This window comes from Trachinotus anak, unplaced genomic scaffold, assembly GCF_046630095.1.
Source record: "Trachinotus anak isolate AG129_WGS33_773 ecotype Australia unplaced genomic scaffold, CSIRO_AGI_Tana_v1 ptg000026l, whole genome shotgun sequence".
Lineage (NCBI taxonomy): Eukaryota > Metazoa > Chordata > Actinopteri > Carangiformes > Carangidae > Trachinotus > Trachinotus anak.
This window is the reverse complement of record NW_027273877.1, coordinates 10,263,409-10,282,159: the sequence shown is the minus strand read 5'-3', so window position 1 is coordinate 10,282,159 and position 18,751 is coordinate 10,263,409. Positions and strand designations below refer to the sequence as shown.

The following is an 18,751-nucleotide window of genomic DNA, read 5'->3' as shown; positions in this document are numbered from 1 at the left end:
GATTTCAACTACCTTATGTTGAGTATTTAAATATATAACAACGCATCACACATTATAAACTGATTGCTTGTTATGTATGTTAAATTTTAATTAAATGTAGTGGGGTGGGGGTATAAAGTAGCACGAAATGTTATAGCAACTGAGTAAATGTACTCTGTTTCCACCAGTCACAAGCCAAGCTGTCAGTCAGTGTCAAGTCTTTACCAGAGCTAGTTTGAGGTCAACTGTCATCTCATGTTGTTGAGGTAAAACTTTATTCCCCTTGACATGAAACACTGTGTACAAATGGTGACGCCACTGCCTAGAGCATGGAGGTCTACATTAACTGAATGACGGATTTAAATGATGAATTATGTCATGGGTAACGTTTGATGTGGACTGTCATTCAGCAGCCACATTTACTGTCAAATAGGCCACCGCTGTGGAGGGCAGAATGTCAGCTGGCTGTGCTCATCGTCTGCGCAAGCTCAATGTGCCCTGGTTACGTTGCACGCAAGCGCAGTTCGCCTCAGCGGTAATTCATTATAAAGCCGCAAGTTCCTCTGTCTCTTTCCACCTTCAGCCATTTTGACAATGTTAGGAGCTGTGGGACGCTGCTGCACCGGGGCTTTGCAGGCTCTCAAGCCTGGGGTCCAGCCCCTGAAGGCTCTTGTCGGATCCCCAGCCGTCCTTTCACGTAAGTGCTACATGCTTGTTGTTCTTGAGCGAAATCGCGTCGGGAAAAGACGCTTTTCAGCCACTTGTCAGAAGAGGGCAGGGATGGTGCTAACGCTAGCCGATGCTAGCAGCACGCTGGCTGTGCTGCCGGAGGTGTAGCAGGCCGGAATTTGGAAATGTCAAATTTGAAATGTATTGGAATTATTCCGAAATATAACTTAGGTACACATGGTCATTTATGCTCCTATTGACAGATGTCATGTAAAGGTTAATGACTAGGCGCTGTTTTTGTGGTGCTACATGCAATGACCTTTGTGTAATGACATGAGGCGGTGTGAGACTGTGCACAGCCCGCTAGCTTAGCATTAACGTGACATGTTGCATTTCAGCAAAATAAGGCTAGTAGACTAGTAAGATTAGAAAGTCGTGTTTGCCCATTGACGCATTGGGTTAGCCTTGCAACAGAGAAGGAGCTATGGGGGTTATGATGAACTATTAACGCGCTTGCCATTGAATGTCCTGCGTCTGTCGTCGATCGTAGCAACATTAGCAACGTTAGCTTGAAGTACACTTCATTCATATGTCGGTCCTTCGCGCTGACGTTAGTTTTATTAGGGTTTTACTGAAATTTCACATGAGTGTGCAGGTTTGTTTTTGTATTAATTAGTCATTTCAGTAGTTTAAAAGTTGCTGCATAGTTTGGCCGACAGCAATCACTTGACATTGAGACGCAGCGACCAGACACGCAGTTGTCGAGCTGTCCTATCCGGGGCTTACACCCGACATGGTGGTGGTGGATACAAATAAACAACGCCAGTGACATAAGGTCAAGACTGCAGGTCATAAGTAGGACACAGATGAATAAACATACTGGCTTAATTGCTTTGCAGGCAGAGATTATGTCGCACCTGCCGCCGCTGCCAGCGTCGCCACCGGGCGTATTGTGGCTGTCATCGGTGCCGTCGTCGACGTCCAGTTCGATGAGGGCCTTCCTCCCATCCTGAACGCTCTGGAAGTCACCGGCCGTGAGTCCAGGCTAGTCCTGGAGGTGGCACAGCATCTTGGTGAGCTGCTTGGATCATAACTTTGAGCCCCGTACCCCTACAACTGGATGAAAGGCATTCAATTGCTACACTAAGAAATCAACTAAAATAATTTCATGTGTTTAGGGGAGAACACAGTGCGTACCATTGCTATGGATGGTACTGAAGGTTTGGTCCGTGGACAGAAAGTGGCGGACACCGGTGCCCCCATCAGAATCCCTGTGGGTCCCGAGACCCTGGGCAGGATTATGAATGTCATTGGTGAGCCCATCGATGAGAGGGGTCCCATCTCCACCAAACAGTGAGTCACCTTAAAAGTAACCACAGCAGTGATCACATTTATCGAGTGTCTTTCACAGTAAAGTAGTTATGTCAAACTAAATGTAAATGTAATGCAAGTGGCAATGATTTAGCTTTTAAAGCTCTGTAAAACAGGTATGCTGTTTGATAAACACCTGGAAACTGTCATCCCTTAGGACTGCACCCATCCACGCTGAGGCCCCTGAATTCACTGACATGAGTGTGGAGCAGGAGATTCTGGTCACTGGCATTAAGGTTGTGGACCTGCTGGCCCCCTACGCCAAGGGAGGAAAAATTGGTATGTGTTAAAACTTAAATGTGTACTGACAGGATTCATTATTGCCCCATTGGAATCGATGGATAAGCAACTTGATATTATAAAACTAATCTTACATTTCTCATTTGTTACCAGGTCTGTTCGGTGGTGCTGGTGTCGGCAAGACTGTGCTGATCATGGAGCTGATCAACAATGTGGCCAAGGCCCATGGTGGTTACTCTGTGTTTGCCGGTGTAGGAGAGCGTACCCGTGAGGGAAATGACTTGTACCATGAAATGATTGAGTCTGGCGTCATCAACCTGAAGGACACCACCTCCAAGGTGTGGATTATGGAAAGCCATTTATTAATTAGAGCTTGTGAAACTGAAGCATATAGCATAGAAGTGAACATCATCCACTGACCTCAGTTGTTGTCTCCCTTAGGTGGCGCTGGTGTACGGACAGATGAACGAGCCCCCAGGTGCCCGTGCCAGAGTGGCTCTGACTGGACTGACAGTGGCCGAGTACTTCCGTGACCAGGAGGGTCAGGATGTGCTGCTTTTCATTGACAACATCTTCCGCTTCACACAGGCTGGCTCTGAGGTCTGTAACTTCAGTATTAAGTGTTAGATAAATGTACAATGGTAGTTAAAAGGGGGTTATACTAAGGCTGTACCCCCATAATTCTGAATATCAACCCAGCCACACATTTTGTTTAGTTTGCAGCCAAAATGTCAAATGGCATGCTTGATACTGACTGAATTTATCTCCTTACCTCTCAGGTGTCTGCCCTGCTGGGTCGTATCCCCTCTGCTGTGGGTTACCAGCCCACTCTGGCCACTGACATGGGTACCATGCAGGAGAGAATCACCACCACCAAGAAGGGATCAATCACATCTGTGCAGGTAAACAAGCAGGATAACTGACGTAATTTCATTCTCACCCACGATAATACTTTGCTTAAACAACTGATTGATACTCAACTGTTGTCGTTTTCACCATGTTGCCTAATGAAAAGTTCCCCAGAGGGAAAACAATTACGACTTAAGATTGACCAAGTCTGAATTCTCTCCACCAGGCCATCTATGTGCCTGCTGACGATTTGACTGACCCTGCCCCCGCCACCACCTTCGCTCACTTGGATGCCACCACTGTGTTGTCCCGTGCTATCGCTGAGCTGGGCATCTACCCTGCTGTCGACCCCTTGGACTCAACCTCCCGTATCATGGACCCCAACATCGTCGGAGCCGAGCACTACGACGTCGCCCGTGGTGTGCAGAAAATCCTTCAGGTTTGGGACTTGATCATATTTACCTTTTCTGAAACCTGTATTTTAAAAAATTTTTGACAGTACCAGTTAAACTTTTATTACTTTCCCCCATAGGACTACAAATCCCTGCAGGATATCATTGCCATCCTGGGTATGGATGAGTTGTCCGAGGAGGATAAGCTGACTGTGGCCCGCGCTCGTAAGATCCAGCGTTTCCTGTCCCAGCCCTTCCAGGTGGCCGAGGTCTTCACTGGCCACTTGGGCAAGCTGGTGCCCCTCAAGGAAACTATCAAGGGCTTCAAGAGCATCCTTGGTGGTAAGTGTGGATTGTTTACATTTTTCAAGATTGTGAAGTTGAGCCTCACCTAATTTGAAAAGCATTTGTAATGCTAATGTGGCATTTTATACCTGTTTCCCTTTAGGTGAGTACGACGCTCTGCCTGAGCAGGCCTTCTACATGGTCGGCCCCATTGAGGAAGTTGTTCAGAAGGCCGAGAAGCTGGCTGAGGAGCACTCATAAGCATCCAAACAAACTCAGTTGTGTGGAGAAGAAAAACAAAGAGGGGGGGATCCTTCGGTTAGGAGCACTTGGTTTGTAAAACATGTCAAAATGCAAATGTACCTGTCCTGTCATCCTGAAAGAAAGTTCTATTTAATGTTTCCAATGAAAGATGGAATAAAACACTGTCTTTACACAAAACGACTTGTCAACTGTATATTTCCTCTAGGCTTTAATATGTTGTAGCTGAGAATCTTGTTCCTAATGGGGAATTTCATGAAATGGCTGTCCTCATCTACTCTGACCACAAGATGGCACTCATGAGCCATGTAAAGCTATCTGAACTGTGTTGCGGCTTGTCACATATTGAAATAAAACAGTGGACAAACAATATTGCGTGTTTGTTTCAAACTAGAGGTCATTTTGTACTAAAATGTGCACACTGATGGTTCAAACCAAAAACAGCAGCTTTTATGGTGAACACTCGACACACTACATTTATAGTCTTAAATGTTTTAAAAAATCTGTTAAGTAGAGTACATCAGAATAACAAAATAACAAAGTTGAGGTTTCGTTTCCAAACACCATTTTCAGGGTCACAAGCATCTTAATCAAAGAATCTCAACTTGCCTGTACCATTGACAGCAGGACACTTGTCCTGCTGGATTCACCAAGTCCAATATGGACTTTAAATAACTTTTAATACACTTACCTGATTCATACCGAGCCCCAAAGTATTGTGGAGAACCAGTGGGTCAATATGGCCTAGACTTATTCCTCATTTCTCAGCAACTTAAGGTTTAGCTAAAATCAACACTTGTCCATTATGACTATGAGCTTGCTGATAGGGGTGGAAACAGCACTGGAAAGTAGAAGTAAAATGACTTGCGTAAAAGTGTGTTCGGATAAAAGTACAAAGTAAGTCAGTGAAAATGTACTGTATGTTTACTATAAAGTCTCACTCTTCACGGTAACTACATTTAAAGAGAATAAATCTATACTTATGGAGCTCAGTTGATCATACAAGGATTTCTATTAGTGCTGGATTGTGTCACAAACATTTGCTGTTGTAGTTTCACCACTGCCGTGGTGAAACTACAATCGTCTTTAGATCTTTCTGAAAATGTTGTTGCCACAGGGAATTGTGGGACGGCATTTTCTCCTTTCCTTTTGTGAAGGACATTTCAGTGGCTCCTCTGCTAAAGGAGACAAGACAGGAAGCATCAAAGGTCCTTTCCTCAGCTCTTGTCATGGCTGCCACTGAGATACTCAGGATCATTTCACTCAGTTTGCCAGACACGGGTCAAAGGTCAGCTCTGTCTCTGTCAAATGTTGGGAGAATCGGTTCAGTAAACATGGTGATTATGGCAAAAAATGTACTTATTTTAAGTTATAGTTTGATTGCAAAGTCATTTATTTACAGAATAAAATAATTCACATCTGTATACAGCTGGAACAAAATGCTGCTGTGAACAAGGAGAGACTTCCTAGTAAGAAGGAGGATGTACTGTTACAGAACGTGTGACCTTTGCTGCTCAGTGTCTGACCCTCCTTCAGCTGTCAGCACATTATCACAGAACATGAGGTCTTAATATTCTACAAGAAAACCACAGCGTCTGTGAACGAGAACGGAGAGTCAGTGTTTCTGCAGGCAGGTCACCATTAAGCTGACTGAGCTCCCCACATATGGTGACCTCATGACCTCCGCACCGGCCCCGTCATCAGGAAGAACACGTTTTCAGCTCTGCGGCTGGTCACACGCTCAGACCTGTTCTTGTTCCAGTACCAAGATTTTTTCTTGCATCATCAAATCTCCCTGTGCTAATGTGAGTGACTTCTGACCTGCCACTGAGGGAGCAGTGAGGAGGAGGACCACCACCTTCCTCATGATGTCATCTGCTCCTTTCTACACAGGAAGCATAGTCAGTGTCAATAATTTTAGAGGTGACAAAAGGGGGAATATAAGTAAAACAGCATAAAGTATGATTCTCCCTGTTTGTGTCTGTGACTGTGAGACTAACATCACCACATGCCTGTTTTGTTGCTGTGGTCCTTTAAGGAGGCCATAAAGAGAAATGACAAGGCTAGCAGATCCTTTTTAAGGTCTAACAGTTTGTGTCTGTCTCATATGATCAACAGAGGACCATGTTCGCTGGAATAGTATAAATACTGAATATTATCAACATAATGAATTAATAATAAATTATGTGGAGAAGTAGCAGCGGCAAGGGCAAGTATTACTTGGAAAACTTGTCAAGGAGTGTTGAGATGCGAGATGAGATGCTTCATGTTAATTAAAAAATTCCATAAGCGCTGATCACAGACTGTATAAAAAGGTACTGGGACTTTTAACAACACGTATCACTCCGCTTTACAGGTGTAAAGCGTTATGTTGACGGCTATTTAACCAGCTGCTACCCACGACGTGCGAAGACACGGGGACACCCACGTCATACTCAGTGCAACGTCACTCCCTCCCGTGACATATTGCTACGCACGCATATTGCACGCACAGACAAAACGCTACGTTGCTAAGCAACACAGAAGTTGCTGATGCTGCAGTAGAGAGTCGTGAGTCGGTCGTTGACTCGCGGGCCGTGGGTGCCTGTGGAAAACCCACTCAGCCTCCGTCTCAGTGAGCTCCCTGTAGACACGGAGTGAGCTGCAGTCACGGCACCGGTTGTCACAAACAGCAGGAACTTCACCGACGCCGGGAGTGAACGTAGAAGCCACAGCTGAGAGACCCGCTGTCAGCATTTTAGCATTTAGCATTTAGCCAGACTGCACTCAGCACGCACCTGTTGATGCGGCAGGTGTGTTTGTTTTGGACACTTCTAGCTCTGCTGCAGCTGATGGAATGACTTTTCATTTATTTATTGCACTGTTGCACAGTTAATTGCAACTTTTTAAATGTAGATATGTAAAATATTTGAGCTAAAAAAAAAAAAAAAAAAACTTAAGTCAAATTACTATTAATTACTACTAAAAAATACAAGTGCACAAAAACGACTCTGTTACAGCGCGGAGAGTAATGTACCCTGAACTCATCAGGCAGCAGTGAAGGCGTTTTCTGCAGCTTCTTACACCTCAATCCACTGTAACTTGTATTTCATGTGTGTAACTTCCCCTGGCAGCCTGTTCCTGATACAGTTTCACAGCTAATTTTATTGCCCACAGCAGCCAAGACACAATATTTCATACTTTTTAATACCTTTTAAGGCAACTAAATTCAAATTCTAAGACTTTAGAGACCTGCAGATGGTCTGCAGAGTAATTAATGATTTTTTTTTCTCCATTTTTGGGGCCATATTTGACCATACTTCCCTACTGTAATTGAATCCCCTTTGACTAGCCTCACCCCTTTGTCTTCCATGCTACCACTGTGAAGGCAGTCAGGCAATTCATTCGTCTGGCAGCCACCACCACATAAACCACCATAGACCTTTGTGTAGCTAATGTTAATCAGTGCTCACACAACTTCATCATAGATAAACCTCCTGAATCCAAGCCTGAGGAAGAATCAACATGGACATGCAAGGAAGCTGACAGATGGCCGACAGCAAATTTGGATGTGACATCCACAAAAGGTAGGAGCTGACTGGGAGTTTTGCACATTTCAAATGGTAGGCAGATTACCTCAAACCAGTTTACCAGGTACCATGTAAGACCTGCTGGATGAGTATAATCTGGATGAGTTTTGAAGAAACATTTAGTTTGTGTTCAATTATTGGGTCGACTTAGAGATAATTGTGGGTCATGGGTCAGTTCCAGTATCGCTAGCTTTGCAGTTGTGGGTTAATGACATCACAGTCCTGAATCTTTGCTGCTCACATACTGTATATTATCACTGTACGGTGTTACAATGGCATATTCTTTACCATCAATAATTCATCAGCCTCTATTTCAATGTGGATTTCAACGAACAGAACAACACAACGCTTTGTGTCTTTATTTATATCTGTAAAGCTTGTTTGTCTTTATTGCTCTCATTTAACCTTTCACACACAACTATCATCAGGGACATTAGACTGAACAAATCTCTATCTGCCTTTAGATAAGGTGGCCTTGAAAATGGCAATAATTTATCAGCCTGCGAGAGAAGCAACCTTTGCAGTAGTATTCAGAGGAAGGACAAAGCACCTCATTAGGTTGTTGGTCATGTCACAGATGCAATGGATAACTGCTTTCCAGGCAAGTGTTAGCTACCAAAAGTACATATGGAATCAGGCTGAAGTTATACAATTGTAAGCTGGTATTGTTTGAAGAGTATAAGATGTGCAAACCTGAAAAAACACAATTTATTGTATCTGCTTGGCAACAGGGATGGCTTCTTTACTCATGATGAAATCAGAGACACAGCTTGGCATGTATGACAGTGGCAGCCAGAAAAGCTTGGCATCCCAGCCTGGGGAGTAGCGGGTGCGGGGCCTGACAGCAGACACAGCGTGCTCCATGCAGCTCACCACCTTCATCAGATCGCCATCACTGATCTTGGTTACTTTGTCTTTTAGTACATCTAATGCTGGGAGGGAAAATGAGTGGAATAAATAAAAAAAATAATTATTAACAAATGGATAAAAGGAGGAAAGAGATCATCCGGACTTACCCTTTGGTAGATATTCAGTTCCATAGTCATCTCTGACTTCCTGGGGCAGTCTGTCCCACAACGTCTTGACACTTCTACTTAGGATACCGGCGTCAGTAACGTTTGTTTTGAAGAAGCCCGGCTCAATGCAGAGGACTTTGACCCCAAAAGGTGCCATATTTAACCTAAGCAAGACATTTCATGTTGTCAGTGCTTGTATTTGTACTAACTATGAAATCTTTCGTCAACATACTGATAAATATTTCATCACGTGAGTCAATGTTTCACCTGAGGCTGTCATTGAAAGCCTCCACACCATACTTAGAGACAGTGTATGGGCCTCCAGTAACACTGATCCTCCCGAACACACTCGCCACATTGACCACCCTTCCTCTGGCCTTCTTAATTAGCGGGAGGACGCTCAGGGTCACTGCAATCACCCCGTTCAGGTTCACGTCCAGCATAGACTTGTAGTCATCAATGGTCAGCCAGTCACATGGGGCAGAGGGAGTGGCCACGCCTGCATTGTTCACTACAGCCCATAAGCCTGGGATGATCACAGAGAGGGCGTCAGTAAAATCTTTTTTTTAATTCTTGTGTCAAGTTCCTGCACATCTAGCTGCTGCAAGAAATTCAAAACACGTTAATACATGCTGAATATTTCAGGACATAGTAATGTGGAGGCTGGGATACTGATGTGCTGATTAAATGACAGTTTGTGATTCCGGGATTCTGGATATGTAATATATCAGCGAAAGCCAAAGATTAAACCTTATTTCTTAATTTGAGCCAGAGGAAACTTATAATGGTTCACTATGTACTCTGCTGTTCCCTGAATGGGACACGGATGTTGCAAACAAATTTAACTCACCACGCTCCCCCACTTTGTCCTTGATCATTGCTGCAACTTTGGCGACACTGTCCTTAGACCTCACATCTAGGTGTGTTGTGATCAGGTTGCTGGAGCAGGACTTCTTCAGATCCTCCTCTCCCTTCTCGGTGAAACACGAGGCGATCACTCTGAACCCCTGCTTGTCCAGATGGCGGGCCAGGAGGTTGCCAAATCCTGAGTCGCAGCCTGTGATGTAGACATACTTGCTGCCTCTGTCGGGAACCCTGGGCAACTCCCTGATCCAGCGGTACAGGTAATACAAAACAAGCAGCCCCAGGAGGTACAGATACATGACTGCAGGAAAAAAGAGGGAAAACTACTCACCACTGGGTTTGAGCAGCACTGAGCTGAGTCCGAACAGTTTCGAGGAATTTGTACTTTCATTATTTACATTTTATGCTACTTTGTATTGCTTATAACATTATATTCAGTGTTATAGATTGTATCATAAAAAAAGGTTAAAATTAGCTCCACCTCAACAAATATGTCATTAAAATACCACTAACACATAAATGCAACACTGTCAATAATTTAATAATATCATACATAATAATATAACTCTACATTTTTCTCCAAAATGAGTTCTTTACTTTGGAAACATTTTTTTATCTGTACTTGATTTTTTTTTTCTTTTTTTTGGAAACTTGTGCCTTTTGCTCTACTACATTTCTTTGAAGTGCTCTCACATTGTCAGTCATGTTCAGTAATGATTAGGCAGAAGATTCTTCACCAGAACACTCATCGAAAACATTATCTTCTAATTGAAATTTTAGAAATAAAGATCCCTGTCATTTCCACTGCCGTCTGACTTGAGAAAGCAAGCCAAGGTAATAATTCCAGATACACCTGAATGTCCTTCTGTTGATTCAGTTGTACTTTCATGGCCATTTCTATCGGCTTTGTATCATATTCTAGAGGCTTTTTATTCTGCAGGTTTTACAGTAAGTTGTTTTAGAGTCATTAGGTTCTGTAAATGACTATGGAACAATACAACAATGTGTTGACATAAATTACTTTTGAATAAATATTTTTAAAAGCAATTACTCCAGCACTTTAACTCCTCGGACTTTCACTTGTATTGGAGTAATATTTGATAAAGAGAATCTTTGCTTTGACTCAAGTAACAAAGTTGTGTACTTTGTCCACCTCTGTTTAAAAATGACTTCTATAGTTAAATTAATAGCTTTTATGTCATTAATGACTAAGTCAACTCACCCCTTCAAACTTTTTTGCCTTATTGCAGAACTTGACAGACACGTTATGGGCGGTAACTGATTTCAAAGAGCACTGATTTCAAAGAGCTCCCCTCCCCTTAACCTTCAGCCCCAAATCTGAGTAAATGGATGGAGTATTGGCATGATCAGTCTGCTGAATATGAACATGCCTTGCATTGGTTATTGTATAATATAGGCTGACATAGACTATAATAGTGGCTATAGTTGCCTATATACAGTTAATTAAACAATAGACTATACCATGTCCGCATTGGGGGAAGTCTGGGGTCTAAAAAATTGAGTGATTCCACTCACACTGTACAGTCTGCTCTGTAGCTACTTGGACATATGTAACACCTGCAGCTGCTGTTTAAGATCAGATCCATTGGCGACTGAAAAAGCTGGATGTATCGCCAGGGATACAGCTGAGTCTATCTGGCATCCTGTTTCTTTATTCTGATAGCCCCAATGAGAGAGAGAGAGAGAGTGAGAGAGTAGGGAAAGTCAAGGAGAGAGAGGGAATCGCCTGCAACAAAAGGGCACGGATGGAACACGCACCAAGGAGGTTAGAATGGAGCTGTAAAGCCACATGCTGTACATACTTTTTTCATAAATAAATTTAAAAAGTGCAAGTTCTGTCACAAGACTATGTTGTTATATATCCTTGGGCATTTTTAAGTTGATATAGTGAAATTGGTGGCTGGGGTGGCACAGGGCCCCTCTACAATCTCACTGGCCACCCCAAGTGCCCCCCCTATCAGATTTGGAATGAGATAGGTTGTTGGGCTTGTCAGTGTCGATTGTCCACAAGTAGAATTGCTTTTTGAAACACACACAGTGCTTTAATGTTGGCCAAATTATCCCTCTATTCATCCCTCTGATTGCTGTGGTTGTGAAGCACCTGATGTAATTCTCCGCACGGGGGAAGAACCAGTGTAACCAGTGATGTGTGGTTATCAGAGCAAATAAGGTGCGCACCCAAAGTTGGCAAGACGGTGATACTATTGGGAGGGGCAAATTTCAAAATGAATCAAGTTATACTCTTTTGATGGAGCAGGAAAGAATAATACAGAAAGTTATGAGACGCTAAGATCAATTACATTACTCAGGTTAAGTCCTGGAAGAATTACATTTTGCTGAACGAATTGACACCGTGCCATGCTAACATGTTAACAAAGCGAAGGTTCCGTGTAATTAAAAAAAAAAAAAAAAAAAAAAAAGTCAATACCACCGGGTCTGTTACATGTGCTGTATGGCATAGAAATACCCTGGCGAATATATCACTTAAATAGAATTTATTTTACAACCAAATGTAATATCTGTGTCAAGAACAGACAAATACGTTTCAGCTTAGGAAATACATTATTTTTTGACTTGACAAAGATATAGATATACAGTCTGCATGTTTCATCCTAAGTTGCAGTCTCAGTGACACGGAGGAGGCTTCACATCCTTCACATCCCACATTACTAAAATATGAAACCCAATCAGTGCTATTTTGACTTAATGCCTGGCGTTCGTAGTTTTAAAACCGTCGTTACTGCAGGTTCTTTCCTACGCGCAACTACATTTGGTGAAAAAACCTCATTCTCATAGTTCTAATAATTCTCATTTTAATATATATAAACACTTTATCGGTTGTAGCCTTGCATCTACCAGAAGCGATATCCTGCCAATGTAAATTTATCACATGTCAGGTTGCTTATTTTGTATTATTTTTACATGAAAAACAAAAAAAAAAAAAAACAACAATTTGGCCATGAATGTTGTACAGTTCATTATAACTGAGAATATAGAGAGTAATTTCGCTGTTTTACTTTTTAGATGTTATTTACATGTACCACCCTTCTCAGAGCCTGTGCCCCTGTCTGCCCCCCCCCCCCCTCCCCCCTCCATATAAAAATTTTCTAGACCCGCCCCTGATCGCGTAGATTATAGCGCCGCTTTGTATCACATTCTACAAGCTCCTTATTCTGCAGGTTTTACATTAAGCCATTTCATTCAGTAGTACCCTAAGTAATCGAGTCGCGTCCTTTGTCCACCTCTGTTTAATGGCAACCTCTTCATAAAGTTCATTTCAGAGCCTTTATGTAATTTAATGATTAAGACACTGGCTTCACTGACTTTGTCGCCTTATTGCACAACTTAACAGCGACGTTATTGACGGCAACTGATTTCAAAGTGCACTGACCCAGAGTCGGTTTCATCGATTAACACAATACTTTTCTACTTTTACTACAAAAAGGCTCTACACTCTATATAAATTACCTGTATTATCCGTATTTACCGTAGGTTATTTTATATTAGGATGTTTTTGAGTTTTTTTTTTTTTTTTTATATTTATAAAGTAGTGCCCAGATATGAACAAAATGTGAGCAAAAACTTTTAATAACGCAGATGACCACCCAGCTAATTATTAAGAGCCTGTTAATAAAGAAACCTCGTACCTGCCGTGCGGAGAGTCTTCCTCGACTGCCTCAGCTGATTATCAGACAGTTTTGAACCGGACCGTGCAACTTGGAGTAAGACACCGCCCCGTAAACCACATGTGACGCAGCTGGACCAGGCCGGGCGCATGTTTGCACGGTCAGAAGACAGAGCCTGGCGCCATCTATCAGCCGCAATGTTGCATTTCTTCAACATTCTCATCAACATTGCACAACTGTGTCTCATTAACCCTATAATACCAAATGCATCAGATTTGATTCAAGCATTTCTGAGACCTATTGCATCACCTTATGGTAAAAAGTTCACTCAAACTTTTGTATCCAATCTGATGCTTGTCTTCCAACCCCTTGTGGATCCCTTTATCGCTACAATAATTCAAACACAGCACATGGGACAATCCAAGTTGGCCACCTTCAGATAGTTCCCAACTCACTGGATCAAGGTCAAGAACACTGCGATTTTTAGGATTTTCCAGTGACATTTTCTTTGAAATTTTTAGTAATACTCTCACATGAACACTTAATCTGTTGAAGCAAGTTATAATTACATCATTTTTTGCATTTTAGTATGTAGTAAAATCGTGTATAAAATTTGGAAAAACCTATATGCAAATTATTTTTTTTTTTCAAATTTTGTGAAAGGGCCAAATAAAGGTTCCAGATTCAAGAAATCTGAATTTTCTGTCCATTATTTCTGGGGTCAGGCATTACAGGGTTAACATTACATGGATAGTAAGTATTTAAAACAAAAATATTACTGAGGGAGAAACATAAGATTTAAAGTACTCATTCGCTGTGTTTAATTATGTAAGCGTTTCACATTTCGTCAAGGGGAGAACAAGTTTTTTTTTACACAAATTGTCAAAAACCTTATCGAGATGGAGACCGGCATTCACTGTCTGACATAAACAAATATTAGAACATATGAGCCCAAGCATAGGAAAATGAAATGATGTGAACAAAAGGTATATTATTCTTATTTTCAGATAGAAGACAAGGTCAAAGGTATCAAAAACACTCGGATAAGACCACACACACACACACACACACATAAAAATGACGTTTGTCTGACAGCCTACTTCAAGATGCAGATAATATCAATCAATTAAAAAAAAAAAAAAACATAAAAAACTACACGTACATTCTATTAGAGAATGTTCCTAGTAGCCACCCTTCTTTCTTCTTCACCTTAAAGATAGGAGGATTTAACACCTCCTTAGTTAAAAGAGACAGTTGCAGTTATAGTTTGTGTAACCTCGTGAACTGAGGCAAAGACATGTTCATGACATGACTGTTGTATTGTGGTGTAAGAGATTGGAGATTGAAAAGAGAGTCAAAATCTGCAGACCGTTGTTTGGCTGTAGTGGCAGGCCTCACACACACAAACAGCACATGCACTGCTATGAGGGTTTCCATGGTCATTCAGGCGGATGATATCAAACCCACCATAAACCTGCTGGTCTCTAGCTTGCTATGTCCGTTTCCTCTCTGCGCATAAGCACATCATTAAACATCCTGCCTCTGTTCAACAAAACAGGATGTGAAAATAATACACACAAAAGGTACATACTGTATATACCGTGTGTACCGTCTGTCTGTGAATAAAGGATATAGCAAATGCGCCTTGTGTCTTAGTGTGGGTGGAATAACTGCACTGACTGCTCACCAGTAATTCATCTCATTTCTTCTCAGCCAGTTGTACCTCTTGGAATATGTGCCAACGGTCGTCAGTAGCTTTTTACATTTTTACCACAAGGTGGCAGCAGTGTTGTTTGGTGATACATATCCTGTTGTGCAGATGCCGACTCCTTGAGGACTCCTATTTCCACTGTTAAAGAGGCAATTGCAAATTCTTGCACATGTGAATGATTACATGCAATATTATTCACACAGTGCTGCCAAACAAAATAAAGTAACAAAACAGACCTAAACACAATTTACACTCAGCTGTTAATGCGGCTTTCCAACTTCCAAATTAACTACCTAATCATTTCACTATCTCAGATTGAGACAGCACAGTTTCATTTACGCTGATGACATTCATGCATGGTTATAATAAACAATAAACTTTATTTAAATATATTATAAACAGTCAAAACAGAACTGAAATAATAATGAATGATAAATTAATCACTAAGCTAAAATGTATGTTTTTAAGGGTATTGCAGTTTAAATTCTGACTTTACAGTTGCCCCATCACCACCCTGAATAAAGTTATTATTAACCCCATCCTGGACTTTTCGGATAGTAATAATAAGCTCTGAATTGATGGATGTGTTGAGAGGTCAATGTAAATCAGCAACCCTCTGGCAGTGACAGTAATCACACAAAAAGCGCTGTCCAACGAGGAAAAGCCACACCAATATAAATCAGCGTTTGTCCTCATCATCAATGGGTTTCTCCTTTAGGCTGTTGTCCTTCCCCTGAACAGATTTGCCTTTTTACGTGGAGCATCAGAGACTTTTCTTGGACGCTTCCTAGGTTTCTGCCCCACAGACCTCGCCAGACTCCTAATTGCTGTAGCCCACTCCATCTCCATCACATCGGTGAAACACATCAGTATGTCGCCGCAGACACGAGATTTAAGACTATATACTGTAAAATACAGAGAGATTTACTGGGTGCTGATAAGATTAATCAGCGCTGTGTGAACTCATTTGGCACAGGCTTGAATGTAACAGAAGTTTAATTTAGGATATGTGAAAGTCCCACACTCTAGCTTTAAGTTGTTGGTATAGTATAATGCGCTCCTCCCCTGAACCTTCATCTTGGCCATATGCTCTTAACCCTCCTCTTTGTTGTTTTCCGACAGCTCTTGAAGGCAGCAGTCAGTGACCGACAGTACATTACCACCACGAGCAATCAGTTGTTTTCATGTGCAAGCATGCACACCCCTATCATATGGTCATTATAAATCACAATATAATTTCATACATAAGGAGTTTGACTTACATATAAAAATGAAGCATTATTATCATAATTCAAAGCATATGTTTTTCAAACTTTGATGATGTAAACAAATCTTCAGCAGCATCAGAAAACATTAATATTAGTTCTTGATTTAAATTAGTACGTTAGATTAGTTGTTAGATTAGTTTTTTTTTTTGTTTTTTGCAAAGATATGAATAGACAGAAATGTCTCTCAGGGTTAATAAAAAGGTCAACTAAATTGACTTAATTTGTTGAATCAAAGGAATTAACAAACAAGCTTCAATTTGTCTATTTTGTGTTGGTGTTTTTGTGTTTTTGAAACTTGCCGTGATTTGATCCGATGAATAAAAATAATGTGTGAAGAAAGATGATAGACTTATGTATGACGTTGACCAGGAAGTCAAGTAGGAAGAGGGCAATAACCTCTAGTTCAGTATTTTTAAATGTCACAACACCTACACCCAGTCTCAGCTCATGCTCATGTTTAGAGCAGCATGCAACTAAAACTACTGTATGTATAATTTAAAACTTATGTAACTTTTAAATTTGTAACTTTTGTGCAACGGTGCGATGATTATGGGATCATGTTAAATTTGCAAGCATAGTGCAACAGCAAGACAAGTCAGCAAACTGAGTCAGTAATGTCTTGTAGAAATATATATACCTAAGTTTGCTGAAGTAAGCTAACATTAGCCATCATAAGCCACTGTTCATACCAGCCTATGTAGGGCTGTAGTTGCAAAAACCATAGATAGTTTTTTTTTTATTTTTAGTTGAAAGAGAAACGTAAAACCAAAATACCAAACTTCTATTTAGACTTTGATTGAAATACATTATTTTCAAGTACATTATTTGCTGATGTAGCATCTCCATATTTGTTATGTGTTTTTTATTTATAGCTTAAGGAACCAAAAAAGTTTTGGTGTCAGTCAAATCAAACATTAAGTCGTACAGTAACACATATGGTTAATACAAATTTACAGGAATTATTTTCTAGTTAGGACTTTATGAAATTCTTTGTAAAAATTCAACTGTCCGCAAAAGTTCCCTCAACTAATTCTAAAAACTTATTTTTTTTAGTTTATGCTGTTTTCACTTAACTATTACTTGTTTGACTGACAGGTGTGCCAGTGTAATAATCCATTGAACAGTTGTAGAAGACTTACTGGATCAGTCTTTTTTTTTTTTTTTTTTTTTTTTTGGAGTATGACACAACAGTTGATTTCCTAGAATACTCAACCTTTAAAAGACTTACTTTGTATTGACAGATGGCTAATTTGCACATTAAAAAATGACTTTGTCCCCGATATTTACTAAAAGAATCAAAGTTCTAACCACCACTTAGGGTTTATGTCCAACAACAGACACAGTTATTACAATATTATCATATTAAAAGCAAATTGTAGTTCTTTTGTCTTTTGTCAAAACATTTCAAGGCTTTTTACACTGTTGAACATAACTTTTCTTCATCTTAGGAAGTTCAGTTATGAAGATTTATTTTGTAATGTGATATAAACACTATATATATATATATATTGAAAATGACTGCCCTATTTCACCCTATTTAAAATATATTAAATCAAGTGACCTGTAAATCACCTCCATTGCTGGATACTCAACTTGCAGATGTCACAACCTTGATTTTAAACGACAGATTTCAGTGAGGGTGGTCAATACCACAAAATTTGGTTTTGATCCCATTAGGGCGAGGATCCCCAAGGTCAATTTTCTTCTACTTTCTGTTGTGGCAACTAATTTACTATCATGTAAGAGCGAGAACTATGTCATGATTAATGAGATGAATGCATGATTACCAGGCTACTTCTGAATATGTTTTAATTACCTCATCAGGCAAGAACAGCCAAACATGAGGCATTTCATTTTACTGTTCTGTTAATTACTTGATCACATGCATATTTAATCGGGACAGTTTTAATGGCGAATGTTCATTATGTGAATTCTCTGCTAAATTCTAAAATAAACAGGTGATGCATGCACACAACAGCAGCACAGATGGAAAAGAGAATTTTCCAAGTGCTGTGATCTAATAAGTGATGGATCCATTTTTTAATGCCTATCAGTACTCAAAGAAATACTTTGTATTGGTAATAATGCTTCTATGAAGATCAATCCACCCACCCATAACCCTCAGACTCGAGTACAACCTTTAAAATAATTGAAGAATTGTTCACTAAAGCTCCTGGTCTTTGCTTAAATCCCATTAATCCCTACATTAATAAAGACCTTACGAAGTTTCAGGGTCTATCAAACGCTTTGCCATGGGCTTGACGAACTGAGCCCTTTCCACAGTCCAAAAAATCCTTCAACCATCTCTCATTTTTTGGTTTATGCTGCTTCTTATCCACTTGGCAAGTTGGCGTAATAATCCAATGTACTATAGTATAAGAATTTACACTAAGTAAATAATCAACTGAACCATATTTTTAGCTTTCCTCACACAATGTTTTATTTTACAGACCTATGATTCATAAGCCGAAGAATTCCACATCTAAAGAATCTAACAATATTGAATCAAATGATTAATATTCATTTTTGAAGCTATCACCTGTGTGGATACATCACTCATGTTCAGTTGGGAATGATGCACATTCCGCGCAGGGTCTCTGCAGGTATAAAATGTTTGCTCTGGCGAGGTC

General features: G+C 40.6%; 2 protein-coding genes across 3 annotated transcripts; one reads left to right on the top strand and one right to left on the bottom strand.

The window, feature by feature from the left end:
• The first annotated feature begins 515 nt into the window (after nt 1-515).
• Nucleotides 516-4,416, top strand: LOC139609529 (ATP synthase subunit beta, mitochondrial). Of its 2 annotated transcripts, none has more exons than XM_071464248.1 (10): nt 516-676; nt 1,548-1,721; nt 1,827-2,001; nt 2,177-2,298; nt 2,413-2,597; nt 2,701-2,859; nt 3,039-3,161; nt 3,335-3,547; nt 3,641-3,842; nt 3,949-4,416. In XM_071464248.1, the coding sequence occupies exons 1-10, from the start codon at nt 574-576 to the stop codon at nt 4,044-4,046; spliced, it is 1,554 nt and encodes a 517-aa protein (XP_071320349.1). In that variant the 5' UTR covers nt 516-573; the 3' UTR covers nt 4,047-4,416. The 2 variants fall into 2 exon arrangements, with proteins under 2 accessions (XP_071320349.1, XP_071320350.1); XM_071464249.1 differs by having other exon boundaries at nt 526-680; nt 1,552-1,721.
• A 3,548-nt stretch (nt 4,417-7,964) lies between these two features.
• LOC139609531 (retinol dehydrogenase 7-like) lies at nt 7,965-13,322 on the bottom strand. Its single transcript, XM_071464250.1, has 5 exons — nt 13,164-13,322; nt 9,482-9,796; nt 8,899-9,157; nt 8,632-8,795; nt 7,965-8,547 (listed from the first exon to the last, which is right to left on the bottom strand). The coding sequence occupies exons 1-5, from the start codon at nt 13,291-13,293 to the stop codon at nt 8,324-8,326; spliced, it is 1,092 nt and encodes a 363-aa protein (XP_071320351.1). The 5' UTR covers nt 13,294-13,322; the 3' UTR covers nt 7,965-8,323.
• Between the last annotated feature and the right edge of the window lie 5,429 nt (nt 13,323-18,751).

Coding starts and splice junctions, on each gene's coding strand:
- LOC139609531 (XM_071464250.1), bottom strand. CDS start 13,293: ATGCGCCCGGCCTGGTCCAGCTGCGTCACATGTGGTTTACGGGGCGGT. Junction 9,797..13,163: donor GAAGACTCTCCGCACGGCAG/GTACGAGGTTTC, acceptor TTTTTCCTGCAG/TCATGTATCTGTACCTCCTG. Junction 9,158..9,481: donor GGACAAAGTGGGGGAGCGTG/GTGAGTTAAATT, acceptor TGATCATCCCAG/GCTTATGGGCTGTAGTGAAC.
- LOC139609529 (XM_071464248.1), top strand. CDS start 574: ATGTTAGGAGCTGTGGGACGCTGCTGCACCGGGGCTTTGCAGGCTCTC. Junction 1,722..1,826: donor GGAGGTGGCACAGCATCTTG/GTGAGCTGCTTG, acceptor TCATGTGTTTAG/GGGAGAACACAGTGCGTACC. Junction 3,548..3,640: donor GTGTGCAGAAAATCCTTCAG/GTTTGGGACTTG, acceptor TTTCCCCCATAG/GACTACAAATCCCTGCAGGA.